We start from the raw sequence: 15,486 nt of genomic DNA on the forward strand, positions 1-15,486 counted from the left end.
CGGATCCGGTACGTAAATTTTTCGATTTGAATCAGTGCAAATTTTAAAAGAAAAATATTAATCGCACAAAAGTGGGCGACTGAACCATGATTCAGTCGCACAAAACTGGGCGACTGGACCATGGTTCAGTAGCACAAAACTGGGCGACTGAACCATGGTCCAGTCGCCCAATTTTGTGCGATTATTATTTTTTTTTTTTTTTATTTACGTTATTTTTTACTATTATTAATTATATTCTTATTCTTCTTCTTCTTCTTCTTATTATTATTATTATTATTATTATTATTATTATTATTATTATTATTATTATTATTATTATTATTATTATTATTACTGTTATTGTTAATATTATTAATAATATTTTTTTTATTCTTTTTTTTTACGTTATTTTTTATTATTATTATTATTAATTTTATTATTCATATTATTATTATTATTATTATTATTATTATTATTATTATTATTATTATTATTATTATTATTATTATTATTGTCATTATTATTATTATTATTATTATTATTATTATTATTATTATTATTATTATTTTAGTATTACTATTTTTATTATTTTTTGTTATTATTATTTATATTTTCATTATTATTGTAATTCATTTGTATTATTTTGTATTTAACATTTGCAGGAGTTTGAAAACTTCGAAGACAACGTAGATTACTCCAGTATATTACGATAGAAATAACTAAAGTTAGTGTGTATTTAAGATGTCACCGCTATGGTAATATTAGGGGTGATTTACATAATCTAGATGATACCGCCCGACCTGGTTCTAAAAGTAGAAGTTGTGGGTGTAAATTTTTAATTGTAGCAAGTGGTCGTAAACCAGAAGAAAGACCTTAGACGGTAAGGGTGTGTGCTGGTGAAAAAAGAAGACATAACTACCCGTTCTTAGTGTACAGAGATGGTCATGTAAGGGCAAATAGATTCAATGCAGATATTCGAGAGCACATATGAAAGCTTAGTGTGACCGAAATGCAACCGGCCTTTATTATGAATTCTATTAGAGATGATTTTCCTAGTTTGTATGCTAGTATGAATCAGATATATAATATTAGGCAATCAATAAGGAGAGAAGAGATGGAGGGTAGGACTCCCCTTCAACACTGTGTTTATATGGCCACAGAACTTAATCATGTGGTCTGGACAGACTTGGGTAGCGAAAGGGAATTGAGCAAACTATTAGTTGCAAATCCTACCTCTATCCAAATGATACGTACGTGGCCGTATGTTGTGCTGATAGATACAACGTACAAAACGAACAAACAAAAAGTGGCCACTATGTGAAGTGATCGAAATGATGCCAACCAATCACAACTTCTTGGTTGCATTCTGTTTGATGCGAGATGAGGCAGCGGTGTCGTACTATTGGGTGTTGCAGGGATTTAGAGATATTTTCGGCACAGCTCAGACTCGTAGCGTCATTGTAACTGATCGAGACGAAGGTTTATCTGCAGCTATTCGTGACGTCTTCCCAGGTAAAAAGGTTATGTTGATTAATTATTGTCGTTCTATCTATTGGATATGTCTTAATTACGTTCAATGTTGTGTTTAATGTAGATGTGCGACATTTGTTATACATTTGGCATATTGCAAACGACGTGGAGAACATGGTGGACAAGTTGTGTGGGGGAAAAAAAATCAACAAGGGCAAATATTCAGGAAAGGTAGATGGAACCCCTTGGTTGAAAGTTCTACAATCGGCAAATTTGAAGTGAGATGGCAAGCGATCGTGAATACGTGGTCGGTTAGGAACAGAAAGGTTGTTCGGTATATGGCTGGAACATGTATTCCACTTAGAGAGAAATTTGTGCGTGCGTGGACAAATGATGTTTTGCACATGGTAACTAGACTACCAGCAGAGTTGAAAGTCAGCACTCGTCTTTTAAGTATTACCTTGGTAGCGGTAATAGCTCTTTCGATACCCTGTTTAAAAGGGCACACGCACAGATGAAAAATCAGCAAGCCAAGATCCGACAAGCGCTACAGGAATCCATGAATTCTGTAGCAAAGTCGTTGCGACAGCATTTCTTTAGACCTTTATATCGCCACGTATCTATCTATGCCTTGGAGCAGCTGCAGCTTGAATATAACCGTATGTTAGAATTGGGTGATTTTGTATTAAACAAATGCGGTTGTGTACTTCAACAAACCCATGGATTTCTGTGTGCTTGTTCTTTATATATGTCTATCGGTAAACACGGTGCTTTGTATGCGAATAACATTCATCCATTCTGGACTACTTTGAGGTACACAGAGGTAGGAGATGAAATTAGCGAAGGAGTTCGATACGCGAACGCCGATGACAAAGAGTACTTTCAATCTCTGGTCGATAAAGTTCTAAAATCTGATCCCGCAGTTGTACGCCGAATGTCTCAGGTACTTGAGTATGAACTACACCCTGATGGAGCCGAAATACCTGAGCCTTACGCAAGTCCACCGAGAAAGGGAAGACCAAGCACAAGCAAAACCATGAAAAGAAATAAAGTGCATTTGAATACAGTTATGTTGGGTGAATGGAGCCGAAATACCTGATCCGATGTACAACTGTTTAGTTCTTCCGTTAAGGAAAGCACCGGGCGTGCAAAGTGTGCATAAAGTTATACATATATGTTGGGTGAATGGAAATCATTTTGTTCAACTTTTAATGAACGACGATTCATCCCCACTCCCGCCCATCCATCAACGTTGGAGAGAAACAGTTGACAATTTTACCAAACATATTGAAACACATTTCACTACTAGGATTATGCTATGGAATAATCTACGCGGGCCACAACCACCACCACGTAATAACACCGCTGACGATGCTGTAAATTTATATAGTCCACAGTCTTACGTGTTGTATAAATCATTATTCAATTGTATTATTGAATTATACACGAGATTAAATTTGTAGATAGTCCATAGTTATACTACTGTGTATAGTGGTTGCGTTAGAAAATGTAGATGACCTTCATTGTGTATAGTAACGATGTAAATTAATAAAAGCATTGACGTGAACATGAATTGAATATGATGTAATTAGCGTTGATGTTAGCAAAATAAAATCATTAATGTAAAATAGTTTAAGTACAGATTATGAAGGGCCATGCCCCTTAAATGCTTTCCATTCGGCAAATAAATCTTTACAGTCATTAAGATATAATTCTAAAGCATGACGTTCTCGGGGGTTCATATTCGCGAGAGGAGGTAGTCTCGCCAATGGAGCGAATCGACTGGGCCATTCATTGAGAAACTGAAAAAAAACAAAAGGAAAAACGGAGTTAACAACATATAAAACAACATTCAAAAAACCCAAAGACATAACATAAAACAAATAAATTTTAAAAACTCACGTATTCAGCTCTACTCTGAGAAGGACCAGGACCAACAGTCAGCCCTTCGTCGGGGGCTGCAAAGGGGTGCGAGCATACTCTAAACCAGTCAACGTAACTGGGTTCAGCCTCCGATGGAACAGATGCCCGACGAAGTGCCTGCTCACCGATGCGGGCACTAAAGGGGAACCTGCTCCATGCCTCCAAGAAGGCATCCGAAGAAGCAAATGTCACGAAGTAGGTACCGTGTGCCGGTTGCATAGCCTTCACTGGTCTCATATGAGCGGGGGGAATAGCGTGCACCTCGACACTAGTGGAAAAAACCTCATTTGCTGCGGTTTTTTGGCCATTATTTGCTGCGGTGTTGGCCCCAAGCAATAGTGATAGCAGCAAATAGCCTATTTTAAATGCTGCGATTAAAAACCGCAGCAAAAAAGGGTATTATTTGCTGCGATCAACCCTTAACCGCAGCAAATTAAGGGGAGTATTTGCTGCGGTCAGCTTCAAAACCGCAGCAAATAGTTATTTTTTTTTTATTTTTGTTTTTGCTGCTTCAGGAGGTGCTCCGCGTGCCGCGATGTAGTTATTATTTTTTTTTTTTTGCTGTTTTTGTTTAATAGTATTAAATAATCCAATAATGTACAATGTAATAAACAATGATTAATCCAATGATAATCACTAATTAACTCCAATAATCACCAATAATCTCTTTGTAAACTCTCGATCGTATATATAATATAATAATATGTACATCATATACAAATTAAAGTCCTAATAAATCAAAAGGTGCTTTTAAACTTGACACAATTACTTTTAAACTTACTCTAGTCATAAAAATAATGAATACTTGACTCCAAAAAGAGTGTCACACATCAAAAGCTCTCGATTTTTGAGATTCAATCCTACATGTTTCATATAGAAAGCAGCTTGCGAAAGTGAATAGTGGATTCGACGAGTTGAGAATTTTTGTCCTTCGAATAAACATCGACATGGCAAACTATGGTCGATGTCATTTACAAGAACTACCCATTGAACCATTGATACCACATACATAAGTAATTATTCACATTCAAATATACAACTACATATATACATAATTAAATTATTCACATTCAATCTACCCTACAAATCCTAATTAATTAAAATTATTCACATTCAAATATTCAAGTACATACATAAGTAAATTATTCACATTCAAATATAAAATACATACCTTGGTAATGAGATATGTTAATTTTGTTTCTACAATAAGATTATGTAACCTACAATGAAAAACAAAATCAAAATTAGTATAAAAAAAGACTAAATCCTTATTAAAACACAATGACTTGAAAAAGAACAAGACTAGCCCTAATTTCGTGGCTTTTGAAGGAAAAACAACAATGGTGGGTTGAAGAACTTAAACAAAGATGGAGTAGGAAATTCGTGCAATGGGTGGTTATTGAAGCAACAAATCTCAACAACACAGGAACTTGAACAACTTAAAAAAAGTCGTTGGGTTTGAAAGATGATGAACAAAATGAAGAGAAAACACAGTAGAGTCATATGATTTGAAAAACTTGAAGAACTTGAAGAGATTTTTCGTGAGTTTTTGAAAAAATTTTCTGAAATTGAAGAGTTTGAAGAAGAAGACAGTCGTCGTCATGGGTTTTTGAAGAAAGTTATTTTAGGGTTTTAAGCATTTGAACGTCAAAACGCGTTTTTTATATTTTTTTGGACCAACTATTTGCTGCGGGCTTAATAAAAAACCGCAGCAAATAACCATTATTTGTTGCGGTTAAAAGAAGCCCGCAGCAAATAATAGTTTTTTTTTTAAAAAAAAATTTTGCTGGGTCAGGTTAAACTCCGCGAGCCGCGGAGATCTACGCGTGCCGCGAAGTAGGGTCTGTCTGCCATAAAAAAAAATTCACTTTTTTTTTTAATACTTATTTGCTGCGATCATTCAATAACTGCAGCAAATAATGCTTATATTTTATTTATTTATTTATTTTTTAGTTTAATATGCACTAAATTGCTGCGGGCCATAGCATAACCGCAGCAATTAATTGTGCTACTGAGTATTTGCTGCGGTCACACCTTAAAACCGCAGCAATTAATGGTTTTTTTTCTAATTCTTTTTCCTATTTATTGCCGCGTATATACAAAAACCGCAGCAAATGATACGCAGCAAATACGTCTTTTTCCACTAGTGCGATGATATCAAAGCAAGTGATACCCCCAATGAAGGTGATGCGTGGGTGCTCATTGAGCAACGCCCTAGGAGCTGAAATGTAAGGAGTCCATTCCACCTGCATACAGGCCAAGTTAACAAATAAAAATAATGTAAACTTAAAAACATAGCTTATATTAAAGTGTGATGCGATGTACAATACCTGCGTTTCCGTCATGGAGTCTAGTATGCTACGGCACTCCCTCAGCCTATCCACCTCATGACATGGATTCTTCGTCGACCACATCTCCGCCCTTGTCTTGTTTGGCTCATCTGCTCGGCGAGGATGAGGGCGGAAAGCGGGAAAGTACTCATAGATCCATGTCTGCAGCAATGTGAGGCAGCCCGTAATGGTCTTGCAGCCAGCCCTAGATGCCATTCCGAGCTGCCGATACAAGTAGGCCAAGGTCACCGCACCCTAGGCGATCTCATGCTGATCGACGTTCACGGCAAGTATCGGGTGAAGTCGCATGCCGGTTCTGGTCTTATCCGCCAGCAAGGTAGAGCCGACGATAGCCATGTAGTAGGCTGTCGTCTGCGTATCCATGGCCTGGGACTTATGACACAGCTACATCAGTTCAGCAACCTTCACGCAGCCGCAGATGAATGCACCTCTACGTCGAAGCTCATACATAGGCTCCCCGAACAAATTGGTGATACCGACCTCCCACTCCACCTCAGAAGGCTCAGCCGGCAGAGAACCTTGAATAGCAATGCCCAGTATGCGTTGCACGTCGTGCAACATAATCGTCATTTCGCCCTATGGCATGTGGAAGGTGTTCGTATCCGATTGCCACCTCTCCACGAACGTCGATATCAAAGCACAGTCAATGTGCTGGTGCATAATGTACGGTAGTCGGCCGAGGGAAGTGGCAGGTAGAACATCGTACAGCACATCGAACATACCTCAGTCCGATGATGGCCTCCAACGGCCTCTTCCTACTACGGCATTCCAGAAGCGGAGGCGTACGCTCGGAGCCGTCGAAAATAAGTTTACCTATGTGCCCGCCATAGCTAGGGATCAGTCGCATATTTTTCTGCTCCCCAGACTGGGGCGATGTGACTAACCAGTCCATGCCAGCGGACTGTGAGCCCCTGCTCTCCCGTGGCGGCTCGTTTTCGACGAGACTACGTCCTGCGCGCTCAGATGCGACTGAAGAACTAGGGACGCCACGTGCAAATCTCCCGTCGTGCCCCCGGACAATAGTCCAGTCCACTGGCCGAAAGTCAGGAGCTTCGTATTCAACATCGTCACTATCATTATCATCGTCACTGGAAACCCCCCAACTACTCTGAATGCTATTAGCCTGGTCCTCAACAGGGGTTCGCACAAGGTCCAGCACACTCGACCTTTGGGCAATATTGTGTCTGACAGCCTCTTCCTGCCTAGCCCTCCTAGCAGAACCCGTTACCCCCCTCTCATGCGGGTCCCCTCTGAGTAAGGTAGGCCTAGAATTATTTCCTCTCAACAAGTGTCTAAAAAAACCCTTTTCCTTTTTTTGATTACCAGCCATTTACTACAATTTTTAATCATTTAAGTTTATTTTAATAATAAATGAACATAATCAAACGTTACGTTAAATTAACCACATGAAAAAAACAATAATTAATTAGCAACAACAAAATTTAAATAATCATTACCAACAAATACAATGTTACAACATATTTATTATTACGATTATTAATAATATTATTTTAGTTAATTTTCTAAATTCAAAATAATCATAATAATAATAATAATATTAACAAAAAAACAAAACATTAATAATAATCATAACAATAATAACACAAACAATAAATTTCATAACACTAATAACAAAATCAATAATTAACAATAATAACAGTAATATTAACAAAGTTATTAATAATAATTATTATTATTATAACAAACATATTTAAAATAATAAATTAATAATCAAAAACAAAAAAAATTTTATAACAAAAATAATAACAATCACAACAATAATAACAATAACAATAAAATTAATAATAATAACAGTAAATAATAATAATAATAATAACAATAATAATATAATTAAAAACAATAATAATTATTCTAAAACAAACGGAAAAAAAAATTTATGAATCGCCCAGATCTGTGCGATTCATAATTTTTTTTATTATTTTTTTAAAATTAATTAAATTCAAAAAAAAACCAAAAAACATCACCAACAACAATAAAAAAACAGTATTCAAAATTATATAAAAAAGTTATTAATAATTATTATTATTATAATAAACATATTTAAAATAATAAATTAATAATCAAAACAAAAATAAAAATTTTTAAATAAAAATAATAACAATCACCACAATAATAACAATAATAATAATATTAATAATAATGACAGTAATAATAATAATAATAATAATAACAATAATATAATTAAAAATAATAACAATTATTCAAAAATAAACGAAAAAATATATATATTTTTTGAATCGCCCAGATTTGGGCGATTCACTACAGTTTTTTTTTTTTTTAAATTTAAATTAATTACATTCAAAAAGAAAATTACCTCGATTAATTTTTGGCGGATTGAACTTAGTTTTTGCTCCAAGAATTTGCTTTTGTATGTTTGTTTTAAGTGTGGTAAGAAAAATTTTAGTGAGATTGTGGTATATATAGAAAATTTTAAGTTCAGTGGCAAAATTGTAATGTTTTGAAAATCCAGGGGTAAATTCATAATTTCTTCAGGGGGTGGCGATAAAATGAAAAGGATGACGATATTTAAGGATCGGGTAATTTATTTATGTAATCTACAGATCAGCTATTAAACACTCAATATATAATGGTTAGTTTAAATCACTGGTTGACCTCAACAAACAAAACATAGTTGCAATAATAAGAGGTAGATTCTTTGTTCTCTTTTTGACTCCCTTTAATATTTTATAAAGCAGTAACAAGCCGTAACTTTGTGATTAAATATATATTTAGAGCTGTCTAAACGAGTGTTCGAATCAGTTTCAGGGGGAGAAAAATTAGTTTGACTGAAATTCTGGTCGGTTCCAAATCAATTAGTGTTGTCATTTGGATCACTTCCGATTCATTTCGAGTCATGTTCAGTTTTGATGTTATTAAGTTACAAAATCGGTTGTGTAATTTGTTTAGGGTAGATTGAGTAGACATCGGTTATGAATTATTTATTTTCACCACAAAAAGTGATGAAACATCGACTGAAGGCACCGACCGACAACAAAATAGTCGGAATTTTCAAACTAACTTACTGACTACCAAAAGTCAGTCGGAAATTCCGACTACCTACTAGACAAAAAATGGTAGGAAGTTTCGACTGAATACCGATCGTTGCTCTAGTCAGTATTTACCAACCGCATGTTTTGGTCGATATTTAGTCGGAAAATGTGGAGTAGGATGATTAGTCGGTGTTCAATCGGTGGATAGTCGGAAAGATACATTTACAATTTTCCAACAACCGTCTTTTTCCACCTCTTTTCCTCTATAAATACCCTCAACTTTAACTAAACGCACTTCACTCACTCTCTCAAAACTTTCTTCTCTCTGTTATAAACAATTTAATTTTTTTTACAACAATATCATACAAGTTTTCCACACAACATGAAGGCATGTTATTTCTATAAATGTCATAATTGTATTATTTATTATTTCAAATATACTTTATGTTATATTTATTATTTATTTAATTAAAAAAATTATAAGAAGGTTTTTGGTGCAGCTGTTTATTCTTGATATAAGTGCCTACTAGAAGTAGTAGATTTTCTCTTAATTATATCACTACTAAAAAACACGGAGCTTTTAGACGGAAAAACTATGGTTTTTTTCGACGGTTTTAACCGTCAAAAACTATATTTTCGACGCTTGACGAAGCATCTAAAAAACTACAGTTACAAATTTTAGACGCTTTTTTCTCGATTCTTTTTCCAGTGGATGTTATATCTATTTTCTGACGCTTTTTACTGTGGGGAAAAAGATTTCCCGCCTTACATCCATACCACAATTTCACGTTTTTAGACGCTTTTTTGTGTAGAAATGCTGATTTTTTTAGACCCTTTTTCATGTGGATAGTGCTTAATATTTTAGGCGCTTTTATATGTCTAAATGAAAATAAAACCTTTTAAAGCCCTTGATATCTAGATATATGCTTTTGACATTTACAAGCGTTGAAAATGTATTTATTTTCCATTCTACATTAAATTCATCAAAGATACATAATTACTAACGAATATCATACTAAATCAATCATATCCACAAAAGTATTAGCATTTGATATTCATATACGCACATACATTCGCTGATGTAGCTTTGACCTTAAGTTGTAGCTTGGTCAAAAAAGTCCAAACAACATAGGTGCCTAATTTGATCAACATTCACATACACATATATTTATCGATGTTTAAGAGAGCAAAATTTAAAAGTTAAAAGTTTGTCAAAAGATGATTTGTTGGTTATAACATGAACATCAGCTGCAAAAATCTACAACAAATCAAACAAAATGCACAAACTTTAGCCAAAATACATACTACCCATTTGTGATTCAAGGCCAACAATTATTTTCAAATATGAGATTACCTCAATTACCAAACTCCCCATGAATATATAAAACTTTATATAAGTCATTATCATATCTACTTCATCCAACTGTAGTAATATCAAATTATAATAATAAAGAATGTTTAATGCATTCCCAAACCGTTTTAATGATCCTTTGCTTGTAATGATTATCAACACGCTTCCAATTTTGTGCTCCAAGTGGACAAAAGGTTCCATCTTTTGACAATTCAGACAGAAAATGAACAAGTACAAGTCCCCCCTTCAAATTGGTTGAGTATATTCATTAAAATGAACAATGATCCTTCTTCCTGATGGTAAGCACCAAACATGCTTAGCAACTATAGTCCCCTCTATTATTTCTAATTTGGGAGGCTCATTCTCTGTTGTCTTTGCTCAATCAAAAAAACAGTTAATAATAAATACACAATTTGTATCAAATATGCATATTATGATCATTCAAGTATGTATACCTTCTACTTGGACAACCTCATCAGGATCCACATCTATATTTTCTTTCCAATGAACATTACCCCCTAGCTTCCACACTTGTTTTCTTCTCCCAGGAAGTATTATCTCCATTTCCTTTGAAGGCTCATCTTGCTTTTTGGGATCTTCATTTCCCTTACATGTCTCTTCAACAACATCCTTGCTCTTTAAAGGCTCATCTTGCTCTTTGGGATCATGTTTCTTGGTAACTGTAGGTACCAAGCTAGTAACGAGATCTTGTGCTGGAGTATTAGTTGAGGTATTAAAGGTTCGAGACATAAACCTCTTATTAAGAGGTAAAGCTTTGGGATCATGTTTTTTGGTAACTGTAGGTACCAAGCTAGTAGCGGGATCTTGTGCTGGAGTATTAGTTGAGGTCTTGAAGGTTCGAGACATAAACCTCTTATCAAGTAGTAAAGCTTTGGAATCATATTTCTTGGTAACTGTAGGTACCAAGCTAGTAGCGGTATCTTGTGTTGGAGTATTAGTTGAGGTGTTGAAGGTTCGAGACATAAACCTCTTATCAAGAGGTAAAGCTTTGGGATCATATTTCTTGGTAACTGTAGGTACCAAGCTAGTAGCGGTGATGAAACCTACAGTAACAACGAAAAGATGAGAATGGGTCATAATTATAAATTAAAATTAGACAAGGAATTAAATTAAAAGCAAAGTAAAAAGATATAAACAAGATCAAATAAAAATAACATAGAAGAGCAACCACTAAGAGAGATCAAATAGATTATCATATCTAAAAAAACACATGAATAGTTGATTTCATCAAACTTCAAACAAGTCCCTAGGCTTAGTTTCAATTACATAATTCCAACCATTTTTTTATTTATCTTTAACATAAAAAACTTGTGTTGCTTGACTAGAAATAATAAACAGCTCATCCGTTAGATATCGGCCCATGTGAATCAACTTTGAGAAGCTCACTCGAGTTCTAGAACCCAATATATTCTATCCCAGTTACTATGTCTACCCAATCACAACGATACACCACGACTTTATAGGATCCAAGGTAGTCAATTTCAAGTATATCTATTAATCATAGTACTTATTTCCATCGGCTTCCACCATGACACCACTATTTTGAGTTTTACGAGTTCTTTCACTAGCAAATGTCTAGAACTTGAAACCATTAATCATATGAACCTTCATTCTTTTAGCATATAGACTTGGACCATAACCAATGCTATCAACAATCTTCCTCGGGATTGGCCTCATCAATATTTGGTACCTACGTAAAATATATTGTTCAAGTGGATGAATCAATAAAAAGTATAAACATTTACATTTAGTTGATAAAATTTCTTAATCTATAACCTGCAACTTTAACCAATCTGGAAATTCCTCTAACTTCCATTTAATCACCAAATCATTAGTAACAGTAATTCTGTGATTCCCTTTGCTTCCGAGATAAGAATTCTCTGTGATTAAATAAAAGTAATATATGTGCTACAATAGTTCAAATGGGTTCAATAATATGATAACTAAGTTAAGCACTTACCTTTCAAATGGTTGAAGTAACTCTTGAAATTGTGTTAGCACATAACGATGTATTTGCATCTTGCTCTTATGGTTCAAATTAATCACTTTCACCTCCCCAACTGGTCGACCACAAGCATTGAACAAATAACTAGATCCATTTTCATTATCATCATCGTTGCGACGTGGTCGACGCCTTCTAAATATCTAGAGCAAAAGGTAATTGTTACCTCAAGAATATAACCCTCGGCAATAGAACCTTCTGGTTGAGCTCTATTTCTCAAAAATGTTTTGAGATGGGCTACGTACCCATAAAAAAGAAAACATTGTTATTAATAAAAGTAATAAGTTCTAAAAAGAGGCAGGAGTGCAATGTCAAATTATGTATACCTTTCAATTCGATACATCCATCAATAATGAACAGGTCCTCTGAGCTTTACCTCCTTGACAAGGTGAATTAACAAATGATCCATGATAGTGAAAAAAGAAGGAAGGAATTCAATCTTTATTCGGCACAAGACATCTATTATCTTGGACTATAAAGCATCAAGATAATTAGGATCGATTTCCTTTGCACAAAGAGACTTAAAAAATGATGATAGATCATCAACAAGATCAATAACGATGGAGGCTTGAGATGATTTCAATGCTATTGGAAGGATATCTTGCATTAATATGTGGTTGTCATGACTCATAAGATTCATAAGCTTCTTGTTTTTCAAGTTCACACATCTTGAAAGGTTTGAGCCATATCCATCAGGAAATTTAATACTTGCCAAAACATGTAGGAATGACTCTTTACCTACCCCAGTCATACAATATGGGGCGAGTGGCATAATGAATTCATTGTCACTATGAAGCTGTAGCCAAAAATGTGGCTTCACGTTTGTATTTTCAAAAAACATGCGATTAAATTCATCATCTTTACTTTTTCCATCCATGTTCATCAAAGTTCCAAGTAGATTAATGATTTATCCGGCCACTTGAACAAGCACTTAAGGTGAAAAAGGTGCAAGATGAGTGATAGCTTTGAAAAGGAAGTCCAACCTTCATAAAGAGGTTCATTGAAAGCTTTATAAAGCTTGCTAAATTTGACTTCTTCAAAAGAAGAGTTCACATCAGGTTGTTGAGTAGGAAATTCATCAAATTCACATTGAAATTTAGGTTTCTCTATTGTCTCATTAGCTAACCCCTCATCATTATGTTCACTACCAAACTCATGGTCACCTAAAATATTTGACCTAAAAGCATCTTGAAGTAACCCCGATATATCATCTTGACCTAAGTTTTCTGATTCATTGGAAGCTATAAATGAAATCCCTTTTTGATTACACACATTCTCCACAACAGTCATAGGTCCATGAAATATCCAATTCTTGTATTCTTTATAAAACCCTTTAAACAAACTGTGTCTTTCAACCTCCTCTAGTGGTAAGATTTTTTTTCTATCAATTTGACACTTGCAACAAGGGCATCTAATGAAACCATTTTGTGTCCCTTTCTTTGCAAATTCCATAAAGTCACTAACCCCCTTCATATAAGCTTCTGTATTTCTTGGTTTATTTATCCAACTCTTATCAATATATTGAGACATCCTATGCATATTATATAATAGTAAGATTAAAAACTTCCATATGCATACAACTAACATATACTCCCTCCGTTCTTTTTTGATCTTCCATTTTGGGGTTTTCACACATATTAAGGAAGATAGAATCTTTGGGTTGTAGTGGGTATTATTTTAGTTAAATAGTAGTGTGAAGTAATGATTGTATTGGAAGTATGAGGTTGTAGTGGATATTATTTTAATTAAATAGTAGTGTGAAGTAATGATTGTATTGAAAGTATGAGAGAAAAAATAATTATAAATAAAAGAAAAGGGGTACATTAAAAGAAAAGGGGGGTTTTAAGGGATAAAAGTGGGATAAAAACTTTCTAAAAATAGCAAGTATTCTAAAGTGGAAGAACTTTTGAAACTACCCATTATAGTAATGTCGAAGATCAAAAAAAACGGAGGGAGTAGATGATTAATCACTCTAACAAATCAATATCAATTAAATCATTGCATAATTGAGTGCAACCCATAAAGATATAGATTTTGAAGCACAGAAACATGTAAAACCCCAAATACTATTATCATGAATAATTAAACTATAAATGCAAGCATAGACTACCACAATTTAACACATCACATGAATTTGAAGAAAGAACCTCAAAACCTATTATCATGAAGAATCAAACTATAAACATGTAGCTTTGGTGCAGGCCATATTCGGGCTGGTTTGGGTAATTTTTTCAACCATGAAAACTCCACAATTTAACCCATCACAATATCCAAACAAACTCCACTTAAAATTAAAAGCCCTAATACAAAAAAAAAATCAATAATTTACAATAAATTTACGAGAAAAAAGAAAAAAAAAATATACCAGTACAACAATTTACAAGAAAAATATACCAGTACAACAAATTACAAGAAAAAAACGAAAAAAAAATTAAGAACGTACCTGCAGCTACAGGACCGCTGGTTTCAATGGAGGGGATCGGAACTGCTACAGGAAATTTATAGTCAAAAATTTACAAGAAATATACCAGAAAAAAGTAAAGAAAAAACGCCCAAACACAATTTAACACATATAAAGGGCTGGTATAGAAATTTACAAGAAAAAAAGAAAAAAAAAATCAGAAAACGTACCTGCTATGGCGCGCTGCTGCGGGTACGGAGGAGACTGCTACAGGCCGCCGGTTTTAATGGAATGGAACTGCTACAGGACCGCCGGTACAAGGGGGATAGATCTGCTCTGGGACGCCGGAGAAGGGAGTTGCTGTTAGGGATTAGACCAAGTTACTGTGTGCGTGAGAGGGAAAAGGAGAGGGAGAAGGGAGTTAGCTCTTAGGGTTAGAACATAGAAGCGGGTTTTTGAAATTTTTAGGAACTTGAAGAGGCGGTTTTTTTTTTTTTTTTTAATAATTTTTTGGACGCTTTTAATAATTTATTTCAACGTATTTAAATGTCGAAAATAAAGCGTCTAAAATCTCCGTTTTTGTTCAAACAGTTACTCAACTGTCTAAAATAATGTCTTTAAATACTCCATCTTTTTAGTAGTGTATAAAAATATGTTAGAAATGTTGAAAATTTGTTCCTCAATTTGAGGAATTCAACATTATATTCTTTATTTATATTAATACTTACTTGCTAGTTGCAACAATCGATTTTTTCATAAAGATTAAAAAAATTTAATTACTCAAAATACTAAAATTTGATTGTTGCAATGTATTAGCATAAGTAAAGTTTACAATACTGGATTTTCTCATATTTGAGAAACATATATTCAACATTTCTTCTTTTTTATAATGCATAGTAAAGTATAAATAAGGGAAAAACTACTACTAATAAGTACTTATAATTATCACACAAAAAATGGTCGGACTGAAAAACTCA

The 15,486-nt window shown here is 34.2% G+C and overlaps 2 protein-coding genes across 3 annotated transcripts; both read right to left on the bottom strand.

Annotated features, from left to right (window-relative positions):
- Positions 1-9,009: 9,009 nt before the first annotated feature.
- On the bottom strand, positions 9,010-12,371 carry LOC130815510 (uncharacterized). The gene is made up of 4 exons (XM_057681999.1): positions 12,354-12,371; positions 12,067-12,251; positions 11,712-11,796; positions 9,010-11,149 (listed from the first exon to the last, which is right to left on the bottom strand). Exons 1-4 carry the CDS (start codon positions 12,369-12,371, stop codon positions 10,724-10,726), a joined length of 714 nt encoding a protein of 237 aa, XP_057537982.1. The 3' UTR covers positions 9,010-10,723.
- A 124-nt stretch (positions 12,372-12,495) lies between these two features.
- LOC130814881 (uncharacterized) lies at positions 12,496-14,986 on the bottom strand. 2 transcript variants are annotated; one of them, XM_057681129.1, is made up of 3 exons: positions 14,740-14,986; positions 14,552-14,596; positions 12,496-13,639 (listed from the first exon to the last, which is right to left on the bottom strand). In XM_057681129.1, exon 3 carries the CDS (start codon positions 13,636-13,638, stop codon positions 12,991-12,993), a length of 648 nt encoding a protein of 215 aa, XP_057537112.1. In that variant the 5' UTR covers position 13,639; positions 14,552-14,596; positions 14,740-14,986; the 3' UTR covers positions 12,496-12,990. The 2 variants fall into 2 exon arrangements, with proteins under 2 accessions (XP_057537112.1, XP_057537111.1); XM_057681128.1 differs by having other exon boundaries at positions 14,552-14,593; positions 14,740-14,985.
- Between the last annotated feature and the right edge of the window lie 500 nt (positions 14,987-15,486).

This window comes from Amaranthus tricolor, chromosome 6 (assembly GCF_026212465.1).
Source record: "Amaranthus tricolor cultivar Red isolate AtriRed21 chromosome 6, ASM2621246v1, whole genome shotgun sequence".
Lineage (NCBI taxonomy): Eukaryota > Viridiplantae > Streptophyta > Magnoliopsida > Caryophyllales > Amaranthaceae > Amaranthus > Amaranthus tricolor.

Bases quoted from the DNA above. Each gene is read 5' to 3' on its own strand.
- LOC130815510 (XM_057681999.1), bottom strand. The intron at 11,797-12,066 runs GTAAGTGCTTAA...TATTTTACGTAG, and splicing joins TTACTTCAACCATTTGAAAG to GTACCAAATATTGATGAGGC. The intron at 11,150-11,711 runs GTTCATATGATT...TTGTTACTGTAG, and splicing joins TATATGCTAAAAGAATGAAG to GTTTCATCACCGCTACTAGC.
- LOC130814881 (XM_057681129.1), bottom strand. From the start codon at position 13,638: ATGTCTCAATATATTGATAAGAGTTGGATAAATAAACCAAGAAATACA.